The sequence below is a fragment of the Aspergillus vadensis genome (genome assembly GCF_003184925.1).
Source record: "Aspergillus vadensis CBS 113365 unplaced genomic scaffold BO88scaffold_14, whole genome shotgun sequence".
NCBI classification, from domain to species: Eukaryota; Fungi; Ascomycota; class Eurotiomycetes; order Eurotiales; family Aspergillaceae; genus Aspergillus; species Aspergillus vadensis.
Window position 1 is genome coordinate 241,836 of NW_020292052.1, and position 15,998 is coordinate 257,833.

General features: G+C 49.9%; 6 protein-coding genes across 6 annotated transcripts; 3 read left to right on the top strand and 3 right to left on the bottom strand.

Moving 5' to 3' along the window:
• Nucleotides 1-163: 163 nt before the first annotated feature.
• ksrA (3-dehydrosphinganine reductase) lies at nt 164-1,673 on the bottom strand. The gene is made up of 3 exons (XM_025706933.1): nt 1,394-1,673; nt 1,199-1,330; nt 164-1,143 (listed from the first exon to the last, which is right to left on the bottom strand). The coding sequence occupies exons 1-3, from the start codon at nt 1,433-1,435 to the stop codon at nt 313-315; spliced, it is 1,005 nt and encodes a 334-aa protein (XP_025561965.1). The 5' UTR covers nt 1,436-1,673; the 3' UTR covers nt 164-312.
• A 156-nt stretch (nt 1,674-1,829) lies between these two features.
• On the top strand, nt 1,830-4,099 carry BO88DRAFT_405631 (something about silencing 10 family protein). Its single transcript, XM_025706934.1, has 2 exons — nt 1,830-2,065; nt 2,123-4,099. Exons 1-2 carry the CDS (start codon nt 1,882-1,884, stop codon nt 3,895-3,897), a joined length of 1,959 nt encoding a protein of 652 aa, XP_025561966.1. The 5' UTR covers nt 1,830-1,881; the 3' UTR covers nt 3,898-4,099.
• A 148-nt stretch (nt 4,100-4,247) lies between these two features.
• Nucleotides 4,248-7,937, bottom strand: BO88DRAFT_444449 (MutS family protein MSH5; the record flags this gene model as incomplete). Its single annotated transcript, XM_025710108.1, has 18 exons — nt 7,565-7,937; nt 7,420-7,512; nt 7,104-7,364; nt 6,989-7,070; nt 6,537-6,936; nt 6,409-6,486; nt 6,302-6,361; nt 5,899-6,253; nt 5,745-5,841; nt 5,607-5,696; nt 5,368-5,557; nt 5,281-5,315; nt 5,147-5,228; nt 4,978-5,089; nt 4,726-4,927; nt 4,627-4,665; nt 4,432-4,570; nt 4,248-4,358 (listed from the first exon to the last, which is right to left on the bottom strand). The coding sequence occupies exons 1-18, from the start codon at nt 7,911-7,913 to the stop codon at nt 4,248-4,250; spliced, it is 2,775 nt and encodes a 924-aa protein (XP_025561967.1). The 5' UTR covers nt 7,914-7,937.
• A 261-nt stretch (nt 7,938-8,198) lies between these two features.
• hsp78 (chaperone ATPase HSP78) lies at nt 8,199-10,665 on the bottom strand. Its single transcript, XM_025706935.1, has one exon. It carries the CDS (start codon nt 10,637-10,639, stop codon nt 8,243-8,245), a length of 2,397 nt encoding a protein of 798 aa, XP_025561968.1. The 5' UTR covers nt 10,640-10,665; the 3' UTR covers nt 8,199-8,242.
• A 358-nt stretch (nt 10,666-11,023) lies between these two features.
• On the top strand, nt 11,024-12,109 carry BO88DRAFT_488668 (translation elongation factor 1 subunit beta; the record flags this gene model as incomplete). Its single annotated transcript, XM_025712629.1, has 4 exons — nt 11,024-11,079; nt 11,159-11,198; nt 11,457-11,824; nt 11,880-12,109. Exons 1-4 carry the CDS (start codon nt 11,040-11,042, stop codon nt 12,107-12,109), a joined length of 678 nt encoding a protein of 225 aa, XP_025561969.1. The 5' UTR covers nt 11,024-11,039.
• A 422-nt stretch (nt 12,110-12,531) lies between these two features.
• On the top strand, nt 12,532-13,694 carry BO88DRAFT_405633 (membrane magnesium transporter family protein). The gene is made up of 3 exons (XM_025706936.1): nt 12,532-12,749; nt 12,845-13,100; nt 13,208-13,694. The coding sequence occupies exons 1-3, from the start codon at nt 12,694-12,696 to the stop codon at nt 13,268-13,270; spliced, it is 375 nt and encodes a 124-aa protein (XP_025561970.1). The 5' UTR covers nt 12,532-12,693; the 3' UTR covers nt 13,271-13,694.
• The last annotated feature ends 2,304 nt before the right edge of the window (nt 13,695-15,998 follow it).

The following is a 15,998-nucleotide window of genomic DNA, read 5'->3' on the forward strand; positions in this document are numbered from 1 at the left end:
CCTACCAGTAGCTTCAAAGGCTTCGTTCGTTGCAAGTGTATCCCCATTGGTCTGCGACTCTCCGTTCTACAAACGTTTCAATCCCTGCTCCGAGCTCCGAGGTTACAGTAAAGCGTATGGAGCCTGGCCGTCAAACTAGAACATGGAGACAGTGGAATAATGATGAAGTTGGAATTAATGATCAATCGGGATTTTTCAGTACATGATACTCCAGGCGAACATAATAATGGTCATAAGGATAAAGAGGCACGCTCAGGGTATCTAACGCATACACCAAACGACGACACACAAAGCATAGCAAACCCCCATCGATTACTCTCTCCGGCGAGCAGGGACGCCGTGCTTCTCACCCCAGCTCCAGGCCTGCCTCCTGAGATCGGGGCTCACATGCAAGAACAACAAGTTGCTGAGCCAGCCAGTGAACGTATCTTTAATGAAGGAGTTTCGCTGGCTGCCTCCGAGCGCTGATCCCTTCATAACATCGCCAACGAACATCGTGGTGATCATGTACTCGCCCCTCTCCAAGGCCTTGATCGCAATGTTTGCAACTTCTCTAGGTGTCTGTGGCTTATCAGCAGCCTCAAGCTTCTTGGTCAAATCCGGCTTGAGCTTCTGTTCGTTGTCGAATCCAGGGCTAAGAATGCCCATGGGGAAGACGGTATGGATCTTGACGTCCGTAGCTGGAGCCTCCGAGCGGCACTTGTCGGCGCGAGAACCGTTGTACATCTCAATTTCTTGGCTGAGAGTATCAGACAATGAGCGAATCGCGGCTTTGGCAGGCGAGTAAGGGGCATAACCAGCAATGGGCACAAATGCGAGGGTAGAGCATGTGAAGATGAGGTGCCTAGGAGGTAGCGGCGTTTGCTGGCTGGGAGTAATGGGCACAAGCCACCGTCTCAAGATTGCATGAGCAGTATTGGCAGCTGTCCAATACACCGTATCCATTTGGTCCCTCAATGTCTGAACTGGGGTCTCTGCAAAGAAGCCGGGACTGCAGTATCCTGCGCAGCACCATACGATATCCGGGGATTGTCCGTGGTTCCATTCGGTGACTTCGGCCATAACACGGTCACACTCGGCAGCATTGGTCAGGTCCGCACAGATATAGTGGAATCTCTGCCGCTCGGCTTCAGCCGCCGCACCCTTGAAGAACATTGAGATTAGTCAAGATTCCTCTTGAGTACAAACGTCAACTCACCTTGACAGTCTCAACAGCGTCCTGGAGCTTCGACTCCGTGCGTGCGACGAGCACAACATTGGCACCCTTCTCTGCAAGCTGGCAAGCCACGGCCTTGCCCATCCCCTCCGAACCTCCCGTGATAACAACGGTCTAAAGAAGAGGTTAATCGACTATGCCACGGGCAAGAAGTTAGGGGAGACAATGGAAACATACCCTGCCCTGAACGACGAACTGGTTACGACCGAATCCGAACATTTTGCTAGCAGAGTATAGGAATAGTCCGCAAAGAATGGTATAAATTCCCAGCGTCGTCGGGGAAGAGTCGTAAAAGATGGTCGGTATCAGAGGATGCATAGGAAAGAGGAAAGAGAAAAGACCTTGGGGGAGAGGAAAGAAAAAAAGATAAGTGTCTGGGGCTGTTCGAGGCTTCCTGTCTGGGACAATGGCCGATGAGGAGAGAAGGAAGCGGTATTCTTGTTGCTTTTTGGCAAAGATGATGGGAACAGTTCTAGATAGGAAGGCGCGATCCTCCGCGGAACATGGGCCCACCAAACGGTGCAAACACCCAATTGGGGCCTAGTGTCTGCCGGGCGGTGAGAGTGTCCCTCCCAAATTTTTATTGTGAAAGTTTATCGATTCGCTGCGGAGGATTTGGTCCGTACTAGCAATTCTACCTCTCACTCCCTCATACACAAATTATCATGGGTAAAAAGAGAAAGGCTGGCGGTCGCCCTGCGGCCCCTAAGGCGGACAAGCATGGCCCGTCCAAATTCCACATTGAGGAGCGATTCGATGATTCGGAGGATGAGTTCCAGACCGGTCGCGACCAGATCCTGCTGGAAGAGGCGCCGGAAGCAAAGAGACGTCGGAGGGTGGCTGAGGAAGGTTGGTTGCACAAAGCGCATGCTGTGGGTATGTTTCACTAACGGGATACGCTTCTAGAGGAGCTTCTCCAGGCATCGGACGAAGAAATTATGGGATACGACGACGAGGACGACGAGGATGATCTAGATCTTGATGATGAGGAAGACTTTGACGAAGGCGACGACTACGATGAGGACGACATGGATGGTGTTCAGTCAAAATTCAAGTCGAAGCGCGGCGGCAGTCCGGGATCTGAAGACGACGAGGAAGGTATCGCTGCTTGGGGCTCTTCCAAGAAGGATCTTTACAGTGCGGATCAGATCGAGACGGAAGCAGACGCTCTTGAAGAGGAGGAAGAAGCTAAGCGACTCCAGCAGAAGCATCTGCAGGCCATCAATGAGGAAGACTTCGGCTTCGACGAATCTGAATGGGTCGAATCCGGCAAGGACCAAAAGGATGCAGAGGATGGCGGTGAGGTGACAGAGGTTCTCCCGCAACTGGAGATTACGGAAGATATGAGCGAAGAGGAGAAATTGAAGATACTCAAGTCCAGATATCCCGAGTTCGAGCCCCTAGCGAAAGACTTCGCCGACCTCCAGTCCACGCATCAGGCCCTCGCCAAGGCCGCTCAAAGCTTCAATGCCAACGATGACTCCGAAGATGCTCCGGAATCCGCACCGGTTACTGTCGTCAAGTTCCGCGCTCTGTCCGCTTACCTTGGTACGATCGGCATGTACTTTATGCTCCTGACCTCTTCCACCGACGACTCCGGCAAGCCTGCTCCACTATCGCCTGCTCAGCTACGAGCCCACCCCATAATGGGATCCCTAGTCAAGTTCAGAAAACTCTGGGAGACCGTCAAGAACCTCAGTGAACCCGAGCCGGAGGCATCCGAAGCCGAGGACGACTCCGAAGTTGACGAAATTATGGCCGACGCACCCACGCCCAAGCAAAAGAGCAAGAAGGGCGAGGAGCAAATTTCCAAGAAGAACAAGAAGAAGGCAGAGAAGGTATCCAAGGCACAGCGCGCCGCCGAAGCAGCACAAGCCGAGGCAGAGGCACGACGAGCAGAGCGAATCCGACAGACCGAAGCCAACCTCGCCGACCTGTCGAAGCTCGTTTCCGGATCGAGCAAGAAACGCGCCGCCCAGAAGACCAAATCAACCAAGGAAGCCGACGACTCCGACTTCGGTGACGAAGACGCCCTCACAGCCAAGGAAGCCGAAGAGAAGGCCAAGCAGAAGCGCTCTCTCCGGTTCTACACATCTCAACTCGCCCAGAAAGCCAACAAGCGTAACGCAGCCGGTCGTGACGCGGGTGGTGATGCAGATCTACCTTACCGTGAGCGTCTAAGGGACCGCCAAGCCCGCCTGAACGCCGAAGCCGAGAGACGTGGTAAACAGAAACTGAAGGACTCCGAGCAGCTAGGCGGCGACAGTGACGAGGAAGACCACCGGGTCGCCAAGCAGCTCCGCGGCGACGAAGGGTCCGACGATGACGACTACTACGACATGGTCGCGGCTCGCGGCAAGCAGCGCAAGGACGACAAGAAGGCGCGCGCCGAGGCCTACGCTGCTGCGGCTCGTGAAGGCGGCCACGTTGAGATCCAGGAAGAAGTCGGACCCGATGGCAAGCGTGCCATCACCTACCAGATCGAGAAGAACAAGGGTCTTGCACCCAAGCGCAGCAAGGACTCTCGCAACCCTCGTGTCAAGAAGAGAAAGAGATTCGAGGAGAAGAAGAAGAAGCTCGGCAGTATTCGCCAGGTATACAAGGGTGGTGAAGGTCGTGGTGGATATGGTGGTGAACTTACGGGTATCAAGAAGAACGTTGTTAAGAGTGTTAAGCTCTGATTCTAGTTCTTCTGGTTCTGTTTCTTGGTACTGCGGTAGCACAATTGGAGACATACATTACGGGCGTTCAATGTGTGCGAAAATGGGTCTTTGTGTGTATATAGATAATCTTCTTCCCGATGATACAAACTTTTGTCTGACTGTTGATGATATTGCTAAAGTCAGCTTCCATCAGTAAAATAGACTGGCCGTAGCATAAAGCATTGATATAGATAAGGCACCGGATTCTAATAATACTCCTAATAGATATTAGTAGCCTACTATGATAGTACTGTAACACTAAGTAGTAGTAGTCGCTGGGGTGCACCGTTCCGTCCGGGTGAAGATAAATATATAATCTCGGTTGGCAGTCAAGAACCCGCACCAGATCCGTCGAACAATTTCTCCAGTCTATCTCTCATCAACTTAACATCACAAGGCGCAGACAGATCCAATGACAAGAACCTCCTCGCTAATCTGTCCTTAAAACATGACCAGTTAGCCTTTCGTTTCTCAATCGGGGGACGAGAAGTAGATAGACAAAGTATATCCTACTGCATCATCCAGAGCCTGCGTCTCTTGAGCCGAAAGGACAGCGCAAGCGGCAATCAGATTTTCACCACGAGCAGATAGTGAGGCAATTTCGTCTGCTCGATCGACTATTGTCTGGCTGATACCGTTCATTGCGGCGCATCTGTATCGTGCTCAGTTAGAGCATAAACCTGGATCCTTGAATCTTCCAGAACGCACATTGTTCCAAAGCTTTGATCGCTTCGTCCTAGGCGGAAACTATGCCATGCGTCTTAGAGTCTCCTGCTTATGATGGTTGTGCGAGGGTTGGCGCTATACTTATATAGATAGGTTATTTGATCATCAGCTTCGCCGGATTCTTCATGCACACGGACCTCCATGTGGCCGAGTTGTAACTGCGGTCTAGGTTTGAGATAACCGTTCGCGAGAATCTCATGAAAGTGTGTTGCAGCTATGACTTTGGGAGCATCTTCGCGATTCAGTAAGTGTTCGAGGACTCCACATGCCAGTCCGATGCCGTCTAAGAGTGTCAGATTCTAGCTGGTTATTCGGGGATGCAGGTATACGAACCATTCTCATTGGTGCCTTTGCCGAATTCATCTATCAACAGCAGACTCCGGCCGGTTACCTGCTTCAGGTCAAAGGATAGCTGCTGCAGATCGTTCATGAAGGTACTTTGTATCTGGATTACGTGACACAATTTAGATTTCTTAGTATAGTAGTCGACTCACCAGCTTACCTGGGAGACGCTATCTTGAGTATTTGACTTGACCAGAATTTTGTCGACAATTCCAAGCTCTGCACTTTCAGCTGGCACAAAGCTATACCCTTTAGTATAATAGCCTTGAATCGTTTGAACCGGGCGTTGCATACCTTCCCACCTGCGCTAGATAGACAATGAGAGCTACCTACATAGCACTTCATTAGCTAGTATCAATGGATGCCAGGGAAGGAGCTCACCTGCTTCATGTATACGCTCTTCCCAGAATAATTCGGCCCTGTAAGTAGTAGCATGCTTGGTCCATAGTCACTTTCGTGTGGGTTGGGTATTAAGTGAAGAGGCCCTGGCGGCTCTCCCTGTGTCCTTCTACCAACCAAAAAGGTATCATTGGGCACATAGGACGAAACCGTAAGCTCCTGTAGGATGTGTCTTCCCTGGTGTTAGCTCTCTGGGCACGCTAACGCGCCAGTTGTCTTACCTGCCGCCTCTGATCTTGATAACATCTCCTTCCACCATCTTAGGGCGCACCAACTTGTAAAAGCTGGCCGCTTGAGCCATTGCAAGCAGACTGTCACAGGTAAGATAATTCCATCAATCCTCGGCATCTATCATTTACCTGTCTATTTGCCCACATATATCTGATGCTTCCAAAAGCACCGTCTCGTATTGAAGTACCCTTTGCGCGAGATCATAAACTATCTCGATCTCCTTCTCTATCAATACTATCAGCTGCATTGACCACAATAGCGTATCGAAAACCGACGACGAACCACAGATTATGCCATATATGTCACCTAATTTCTCATCCATCTCCCTCATCCTGAAATCCTTAAAATAAGCTCTGTTCTCTGTGAAGAACATAAGGTCCCACTCCTCTTCGGCGCCCCTGTAAGCGGCGTCTCCCGCCTCATTGAGTGGGATCGCAATGTTGAAACCGAGTTGCGGGAAGTAAATGACATTGACATCTATGTCGTAGCTCTCGGGAATGGTTGTCGCTATCTCTATCGCAACCTGCTTCAAAAGGCTGTTCATACCGTCATACCTGTCCTTTATGCGATCCAGCTCCCTGTCTATCCCAGGTTTCACAACGGTTCTGCCCTGTTCCTCAGAGCTATCAATGTCGACCTGATATAGTCAGAATTGGTTGATTTCGGTGAGGAGTATTGTACACACTGTTTCTTGTATCATTCTTCCGACTTTGTACAATTGAGCTGCTTCGAAAGCACGTAGCGCCTGCAACATGGTTAGTCGGCTTTCGAGTGAGCGAATCAGATGAGGACCTTGTTGTGTAGAGCCAGATTAGCACCATCCGAAGTCTCTCGTAAAGCGTCGTGGATGTCAATTCCATAGAAAGCAAACTCATGCCATATTAGCTGGACATCATCACAATGTAAATGCCATGACATACGGCCAGTAAAGTAGCCCACACAGTCGCCTTGAACCCCATAATCTTCCCGCTTCCGGTACTGATGCCTTTTCGAAGGTTGAGCATCGCGTATTGGAGGTTCTTAATGTGCTTCAAGCCCTTGACCATCTTGTCCAATGGACTAAAGTTGTCAGCCCTATGATACACACTGATGAAGGAATTTCGCTCATTGATAACGTCAAGTTCCACGCTCGGTCGGAGGAACATCTGCTTTAGTCTGTTTCTTCCTTGTGGTGTAGATGCAAAGCGCTTGAAGAGACCATAAACTGAAAGCCCTTCCTTTGATGACGTTGACTTTCTTCCTGGGCCCTGATTCACCATGCTGGGATGAGTTTCAGATTCCATAATCTGGAGCGAAAGTAATGTTCTGCCGTTGACAAACCTACTTCGCTGTCAACGAATGCCTCACTGTTTCAAAGAAGATGAAGACTTACATAGTTCCGCTTAGAGTGAACATTTCCACGGATGATACTCTGAAAATTCCAGAGGCTCTCTCGCTCAATATCGACATGGAAGCTCGACGTCTTTATAGATAAGCGAGGATGGCACCAGCACATCCAATTGTCACTGTATTTTCCACATCGATGGAGCCGGACACATGCAGAAGCTTGCCTTCCTGCAATGTGAGGTCCAGATTCTCAGTATCTAATTGTTCACCGTCAACTAAACCATTGTGTGGCACGAAGAACTTGATGCGATGCTCATGTCTTGAAGATATATCTAAAGAAATAAGTTTGTTCTTTGCATTGGAATAGTTGAATTCTTGCGACGGACGGACGTCAAGTTGGTAGGGGACATAGGAGTGTGTATCTGCAATCATCAGATATCAGATTCTGATTAGACAGCAACACTGTGCTCCGCTAACCGCTAATTTGTTCATCCCACGGTCTTTCTTGGAGGTTGTTTGGATCCACACGGGGAGATATCAAGAGTACCGTAGGCTTCGTCTGGAGAACCACTTCGAACTCGTTAGCCGCTGGAGTCCAATAACGGGGAAGGGACAGACAAACAGCTATCGATTATATCCTTACTGGAATGGTGTAGATCGCCTAGGAGGTAGAGTTTCTCTTCCAGCGCAGAATAATAGGAACATCCGACAGTCCCTGAATCTCTCATATCCACTGCCATTACAATTTGTTCAAGTTCGTCATCGATGGAGTACTCAAACATGGCACTGCCAGATCGAAACTGCTCAGCATTGTTAGAGGTAGGTCCTCTTGCTCTTAGTGTCTCTTGTGAAGTGGGAGGCAAGTTGCCTGAAGTCCTCGGTCGTGGAAAGTCGTCATGGTTGGACAAGGGATTGGAAGAGTCGACATGGCGGGGATGTGTCGTACGTTTTCTTTTTGTTCGTGGCTCCATAATGCATGGGTGATTGCGTGTAGATTGAGCAAGTGTCTGCTAGGAGGTTCATCCTATGAGGCGCGGGAATTGGGAGAACACGCCTTCAAAGCGGCATTACTTTACCAGATCAAGTGACAGTCTAGAAAATTTACAGCACCGAGGAAGATAAAGGATTCGAAAATCTAAAGTATATATACAATTTAGTCGTCACATATGATACACTGATTATGCTATGATACATGAGTAAGAGTAGAGATCAAGTCATACAAGGTCATCATCTAAACACCTTTTCCAGACAATAGCGCCGAATACCCACATGTAAGAAAGAGCAAAGTGCGTAATGAATCTTAGGAACTTTCAGTTTCTGGCGTCACCGGAGCTTCTGCTGCTACTGCAAGTCCACTCTTGTCGGCATTGAACGTGACACGAGCAGTTTGCCCGGACGTGACTTCGCCGCGAATGATCTTATCAGCCAGCTTGTTGCCGATTTCTTTGGCGATTAAGCGGTTAAGGGGCCGGGCTCCGTATTTGGGATCGTATCCCTTCTCGCAGAGCCAGTCTTTGATTTCGTCATCAACCTTCAGAATCATTCGGCGGTCGTCGAGACGTGATTGCAGCTCCTTCACTCTGATATCAACAATATCCCTCAGAGCGCCGCGGGACAGCCTCTTGAAAATGATGAATTCGTCGATACGGTTGAGGAACTCTGGCGGATAGGCCGATTGTACGACATCCATAACCGACTTTTTGGTTTCAGGCGCAAGCTCGTTGTCACCACCTTCCTTGTAGGGGTGCAAAGGATCGGCGCCTACAAGAATGTCGGCACCGAGGTTCGATGTTAGAACAATGAGAGTATTCCTGAAGTCAACCTTGTGGCCCTGAGAATCTGTGAGGAACCCTTCATCAAGGACTTGCAAGAGCAAGGCAGAGATGTCGCGATGCGCCTTCTCGAACTCATCAAATAGCAGAACCGCGTAGGGCTTCCTCCTCACAGCCTCCGTGAGTTGACCGGCGTCATCGTAGCCAACGTAGCCGGCTGGAGAGCCGATCAAACGACTAATAGTGTGCTTTTCTTGAAATTCGCTCATATCAAACCGAACAACAGCCGTCTCCGTGGAGAACAAGAACTCAGCCATCTTCTTGCAAAGCTCTGTCTTGCCAACACCCGTAGGACCGAGGAACATGAACGAGGCGAGGGGCCGGTTTTCGCCACTAAGGCCAGCTCTTTGCATGCGCACGGCATTTGCAACTGCAGAAAGAGCCTCATCCTGCCCACGAACGGATCGACGTAGAGTGTCTTCCATTTTGATGAGCTTCTCCACCTCACCGGCCATTAGCTTGTTGACAGGGATACCTGTGGTCCGAGAGACCACGTTTCCAATATCATCGGCGGTGACGGAGTCGTGAATGAGACTAGTCTGGGCCTTTGTGGCTTGCTCTTCACCCTCTTTAGGAAGTTTGGCTTCGAGAGTAGGAATGGTGGCATATCTCAATTCACCCGCCTTTGCAAAGTCTCCTTCTCTTTGAGCTTTCTCCAACTCGAAGCGAGCACGCTCCAGCTCCTCTTTGGCACGCTTAAGCTCCTCGATTTCCGATTTCTCCTTCTCCCATACCTCGGTCAATTTTCTCGCTTCTTCTTGTTTAACCTTCAGATCTTCCTGTAGTTTGTCTCTTCTTTCGCGGCTACTGACATCGGTCTCCTTGCGAAGTGACTCCAGCTCAATTTGGATGGTAGTGATATCGCGATCAAGCTCTCTGATCACATCGGGCTTTGACTCCTGCTGCAGTCGCAAGGCGGACGCCGCTTCGTCGACCAGATCGATAGCCTTGTCGGGAAGGAATCGGTCGGTGATGTATCGGTTGCTGTAAGTTGCTGCCGCCACCAAAGCACCATCCGTGATTCGAACACCATGGTGCACTTCATACTTGTTCTTGATACCACGCAAGATGGATATGGTAGCGGCAACCGAGGGCTCCCCAACCTGTATAGGCTGGAATCGTCTAGCCAAAGCCACGTCCTTCTCAATCAATCTGTATTCGTTCAAAGTCGTAGCACCACAGCATTGCAGCTCACCGCGAGACAATGCCGGTTTCAGAAGGTTGCTGGCGTCAATACTGCCTTCGGCTTTTCCCAAGCCAAGCAAGGTATGAAGCTCATCAATGAAGAGGATCACACCCCCTTGCGCATCTTCGACCTCCTTAAGGACAGATTTCAGCCGTTCTTCGAAGTCACCTCTGAATTTAGCACCAGCAATGAGAGACCCCAGATCCAGAGAAATAACACGTTTGTCCTTAATGCTCTCTGGAACGTCTCCCTGAACAATTCTCTGGGCCAAACCCTCCAAGACGGCAGTCTTTCCGGTACCCGCAGCTCCGATCAGAACAGGATTGTTTTTCGTTCGTCTGGAGAGAACCTGAATGGTGCGATGGATTTCGGCATCACGTCCAATGACCGGGTCCAACTTGCCTGCCTTAGCCCTGGCTGTGAGGTCGACACCGAATTGTTCCAAGGCTGACTTTTCTGGTTCTCCACCAAGGTTCATGCGATGGGTACCTCCGGGAGGATGAGGACGGCCATTGGCATAAGTGCGTATAGGCAAGACGGACGGGAGTCGGGCGACATTCGTGATCCGGGTGGGCGCAAGTAGACGCAATGTCTGAGAAGGTTGGAGAAGGCGTTTCGATGACGGTAGGGAGGATGGCCGGAGAAGCCGACCCCGAGCGAGTTGTAACCTTGACGACATGGTCAAACAGCCGACCGTGTGCACAGTTGGGTGTGATAGCAAAAGGCACAACACTGCAGATCTTCAGTCGAGCTCCCGATATAGCTGGGGGGACCTATATACCTCGCCGGGACAGGCGGCCAGCCGATTGCCTCACAGGCGTCGCGAGGCTTCTCGAAGGCTCCACCGCACGACGAACGATGAGTGGCGGAAGCTCCCCCAAAAGGGCCAGCTAGCTCCGTCACCGTGCGGTCACATGACCGGCCGGAATGAGGGGCTCAGTTGGTGCCGCCGAAAAATTTCACTACTCGGACCCTCCGCTGAAAAAATACTTCAGAACACCTTTCCCCTCCTATTTATTCCTCCTTTTCTTCTCCTTTCCTTCTACTCACCACACACATCCCCCAAACACACATTCACAATGGGTTTCACTGATCTTGCCTCCGAAGCCGGCCTTACCCGTATGTTCACACTTTCCCTTTCTTTTTCATCATTTCCCTTTCCAATCTGCTCTCAGCAGTAACTAATGGTACCCCTCAGTTGCCAACAACTACCTGGCTACCAGGAGCTACATTGTTGGGTAAGGCACACCTTTAGGGATCCTTTCCCCCCTCCCCTTTTGCATTGGTACCTTTTGAAAGATTCTTCCTTGTTTGCATGATGAAAAGAAATTGGTCCGTGTTTATGAGGCGGCTTAAGACCCCGCTGCAAGATTAAACACAATGCGAGAAATCGCGCTTCTGATTACTTGGAAAAATTCTTCTTTGCTTTCTGTTTTCCGTCATTCATGGATACCTTCACTAGCGATGATGGTGGCATAAAGCTAACTGGAATATAGCGATGCTCCCTCCCAGGCCGATGTCGTGACCTTCAAGGCCTTCTCCGGTGCCCCTGACGCCGAGAAGTACCCCCACGCTGCTCGCTGGTACAAGAACATCGCCTCTTTCGAGGCTGAGCACGCCTCCCTTCCCGGCGATGCCTCCAAGCCCTACACTGCCTACGGCCCTGAGTCCACTGAGCTGCCCACCAACCCCAAGGCTGCCAACGACGACGACGACATGGACCTCTTCGGCTCCGATGAGGAGGAGGAGGACCCGGAGGTCGTCAAGGAGCGTGAGGCTCGCCTTGCTGAGTACCGCAAGAAGAAGGAGGCCAAGCCCAAGCCCGTTGCCAAGTCCCTGGTGACTCTTGAGGTTAAGCCTTGGGGTATGTTTCATCTCCATATATCGCAGTTATTGTATATGATTCTAACCAGTCACAGATGATGAGACCAACCTTGAGGAGATGGAGGCCAACGTCCGTGCCATCGAGATCGACGGTCTCGTCTGGGGTGCCTCCAAGTTCGTTACCGTTGGTTTCGGTATCAAGAAGCTCCAGATCAACCTTGTCGTCGAGGACGAGAAGGTCTCCCTCGACGAGCTCCAGGCTCAGATCGAGGAGGACGAGGACCACGTCCAGTCCACCGATGTTGCTGCCATGCAGAAGCTGTAAGCGGAACGTTGTTTAATGATGAAGATAAATGGCGTGATGATGGATTTTCTTATGCTATCCCACGGAAATATACTGTCATGAACTTGAATAACCCAAGCCGACTGGGGAGACACCCCTCGGCATAACGAATACCAAAAATCAAAAATACCCAATTAATACACTACTGGTGCAGATGTAGCCGATAATTTCGTAGATCAGTAATTTAACCCCTCCTAACAGTAGAAACCACACCAAGTGGGATGAACCGAACAAATGAAGTGCTGCCCAATTCAATCAAAACTTGGTTGGGCCTTTGGCGGGGGAGTTGGCCGGTCAATCCGGACCTGAAATTCCTTGCCAAGTGCAGAAGAGGTTCCATTGGTCTACCGTAGAAATCAGTTGCGCAGATTACCACATACAGCTAGCTACCTAACCAACCAACTAGGTAAGCTACTACTGATAGACCAGACCGGACTCCAAGCTCACGAGCGAGCCAATCTCGACCACGGTCCCCGTCCACCACCCCCGAATTCAGGACCTTTCTTGATACCCATTACTTTCTGGATTATCTCCACAAGATTAGTTACTGAAGAAAGAAACCAAAAATGGGATTCATCTCCCGCATCATCACACTCTTCGGCCTCGTCCTGCTCGCCCATGCGTACGTTGAACACCTACCTACCTGCATTGATCTCCCCACACTGCACCACATCATATCAAATCACTAACAAGACATACGTATTATAAATACTATAGAGGCTACTCCGCCCACGAACACACCATCCTGTACAGCAACACCGCAAGCACAGCAAGCGGCGGCACCGCCCTCCCGCTCGACATCGTCATCGAAGCCCTCGCATCACTAGTCCTTGTCTCGGCGGGACTTGTCCTCGGTGCAGAAAAGCTCAAGCCGATTAGTTGGAGTGAATGGGCGGGTCAGATTGAGCGCGAGGGTGGCGGGAGGAATCCGTATCGGAGGTTGGAGGAACGGTATGGGTTTTGGGATGTTAGGGTGAGTTTGACCCTACCCTTCTTTCGCATTTGGAGGAATGGGGGTATTGGGAGGATGGAGTTGTGAGATTTGGGACTGGGTTTATGCTGATGTGTTGGGGGTTCTAGGCGAAGAGAAAGGAGTTTGCGGATTGGATGAAGGGGGAGGTTCCTGTTCCTGGTAAGGAATGAGTTGAGGGGATTGGTTTTGTGGGGTTTTAGGATGGGATGGGTTGGGTGTGGTGTGGTGTTGGGTATTTATTTGGTTTGTATCATATATGTACGCTTGACTGATTGATGGGATTTGGAATGAAAAGATCTCTGATTGAATTGATATTGTTGCTTATGTTGGTTTGTCTTGGTGTGTTTTGGATTGGGTGTTGGTGGGTTCAAAGGACTTGATATTAAGCCATGTGCTTGTTCGGTTTGGTGGTCTACTGGTATGGATGCAGTATGTCAGGATGCTATAAGGGCGAGCATGGTATAGTCACTGACGCATCTATGGCTTGTTCAATTATGCTAGTATACAGCAGCGATGGAAAGTGGCGGGAGCAGATAAGATGCTGGCATGAACAGAATACTTGGTGGGGTAGGTTTACGCCTACACAATGCCTACCACTCACACACCAGTCTTTACTGTGACTACAATTGCCTCAACCTCTACAGTCTTACATACCCGCAGATATACTCTACGCCCTGAGCAAGAGAATGGGAGTCCAGAACCGCCCACACAACACGAAATACCCACCTGCAACGCGTATACCAGCATCGCACCCATCACTGACATCCAACATATCCAACTTTGCCATGGAGAATTCTTCCGTAAGATTAATAACGTTCTTCGCGCCCCCGGCTTCCGCGGATTATTATCCGTCATGTCGATTGGAATGTTGTCCGTCCGGCGAACGGCTCGGTCTAGCCCCGGAGCCCAGGAAAAGTAAGTGGGTGTGATGGATGGAGTGCCAATGATGGATGCATTCAATCATTCATGAGCTTGCGCTGCGCTGCACGGTACGGGATGGTGGCATGTAAGTAAAAATCTTGTGTGTGAAGTAGTCGTGTACATGTCGACGCGTCCATCCATCGATTTTGTCATCAACATCGTCATCTCTTGAGCGTTTTCAATGATGGGTCCGGGAATTATGTCCGGAGTTGGATATTGTAGACTCTAGGTTCCCCCCTTCCCATTTCAATAGGAGTTTGCGCGGGATGACGCGGCCGGACAATGGGGGAGGGTACTCGGTGTAGACACTGTTGACAGTCGATGCTATGTTAATGTTGCTTGCTGGTAGGGTAAGTAGTTAGTTGTGCAGTTTGGTAGCATTGGACACAGCAGGCATTGAGTAAAAGCAGGAAGTAGTCTTCAAACTTGTGGCAGGTGTCATCGGCCTTCACTTTCTTAGTTCATCCATCCGGGTTAGTCCTGCAGGTGACAATAGACATGCCACGCAAGAGTCAGTAGATCTTTGAATTGTTAGTGAGCGAATGATATTCCACATGCATTATATAGTGTGGTCAATCATCCATCGCAGTGGTATGCTCATCATGATAAATCTGGAAAGTGGTTGAGGCAATTCGGACCCCTCTTGCATGACACACCCCAGTTCTCAAATTTGGACTTTCCATTCGGTTCTATTTAAGGTGCTGTGTCGCAAACCCTCAGCCCGTCTTGGCTTCAATACCAGCTAACTGAGTCGTCCAAGACGGGAGGTCAAGAACATGTCCAATAGGGGGAATTTACTTGATTTAGCAGTTCGTAAACGAGGAAGGAGATGGTGGGACCGTGGGGTAAGTCGATGGGTTGATTAGTTGGGACTTGGGAAGGAAGAGAAACAAGCGCATGTCTAAAGCAAGACACGGACAACACAACGGCACACAGGTTAGGCCTTCTGACTGGTTTGAATGTAAGACATATCACGGTGACATGGATGGTAGAAGTCCTCTAAAGTGGTTCAGATTGTCTGGGTAGGATGGATCTGAGAGTAAAAGCGATTAATAACCAATAGTGATTAGTGAGGCATTATCCAATGGACATGGAAATAATAACGGGCATGGAGATGATGGATGCTCCAAATGGGTATGAATACGAAGATCTATTAGTAGTAGGTATCTATAGGTGCAAGCATGAGGATGACAAGTCCTTTTCTAAGTACTCCGTAGCATTTTACTGTGCTCTGTCTAGGTCTAGTTAGTCTAAAGATGGGGGAAATTGGTGGGCAATAATAGTCAATAATGAGGAAAAGCAACGTAACCCAACCACCGCTTCCAGCCTTACCCCGTAACCCCGAGAACGATAGGTCTTTTTTTTGTTTCTTCTTTCCCCTGCCTTCACGGGGGTAAAGACAGGCAATTTTAGCGACTACAAAGAAAATAAAACTCCGGACCATGGACCCTGTTATGTAACGTGTATGTGAGTTTTCACCGAAAGGACATCTCAGTTCAAAGGCTGGCGCCATCTACTACTTATTGATTGACTTCTCATAATAAATTAGTAGCAGTATTTATTCAATGCTCAAATTGGGTGGCGCCCCCACCAATTGGAGTGGAGGGTCTCAATCTCGACCGAATTAACGGGGGAAAATGGAGATGGCGTCCGAGGGTTGAGATTGAGACAAGGGCGGGATGAAGAGAGGGGCGGTTGAGCATTGGCAGGGTTAGAGAGAATTCTTAGCCTCGCCTAGATACTACGGGGATTTTTTCCTTCTTTTAACCCTTGTGCCCTGCCATGCGTCATGTTCATCCCTGGACGAAGGAGGGAGGGAGGTAGAGTTGAGTCGAGTATGAATTCAGTGTGTTCATAACTGCCCAGTTGATAGGTATGGAGTACGTGTGCGAGGCCCTTCTACCCTTGCATCACGCGGGTGGTAATTAAGTAAAATGTCCGTATCCGACCCTCTTGGAGGCCGGAGATTTGAGACCC

Excerpts from the sequence above, each read along its gene's own strand:
- hsp78 (XM_025706935.1), bottom strand. The coding sequence starts at position 10,639 with ATGTCGTCAAGGTTACAACTCGCTCGGGGTCGGCTTCTCCGGCCATCC.
- ksrA (XM_025706933.1), bottom strand. The coding sequence starts at position 1,435 with ATGTTCGGATTCGGTCGTAACCAGTTCGTCGTTCAGGGCAGG. Across the intron at positions 1,331-1,393 it reads AGTTCGTCGTTCAGGGCAGG|ACCGTTGTTATCACGGGAGG; the intron begins GTATGTTTCCAT and ends CCTCTTCTTTAG. Across the intron at positions 1,144-1,198 it reads ACGCTGTTGAGACTGTCAAG|GGTGCGGCGGCTGAAGCCGA; the intron begins GTGAGTTGACGT and ends ATGTTCTTCAAG.
- BO88DRAFT_405633 (XM_025706936.1), top strand. The coding sequence starts at position 12,694 with ATGGGATTCATCTCCCGCATCATCACACTCTTCGGCCTCGTCCTGCTC. Across the intron at positions 12,750-12,844 it reads CTCGTCCTGCTCGCCCATGC|AGGCTACTCCGCCCACGAAC; the intron begins GTACGTTGAACA and ends TAAATACTATAG. Across the intron at positions 13,101-13,207 it reads ATGGGTTTTGGGATGTTAGG|GCGAAGAGAAAGGAGTTTGC; the intron begins GTGAGTTTGACC and ends TGGGGGTTCTAG.
- BO88DRAFT_405631 (XM_025706934.1), top strand. The coding sequence starts at position 1,882 with ATGGGTAAAAAGAGAAAGGCTGGCGGTCGCCCTGCGGCCCCTAAGGCG. Across the intron at positions 2,066-2,122 it reads TCGGAGGGTGGCTGAGGAAG|AGGAGCTTCTCCAGGCATCG; the intron begins GTTGGTTGCACA and ends ATACGCTTCTAG.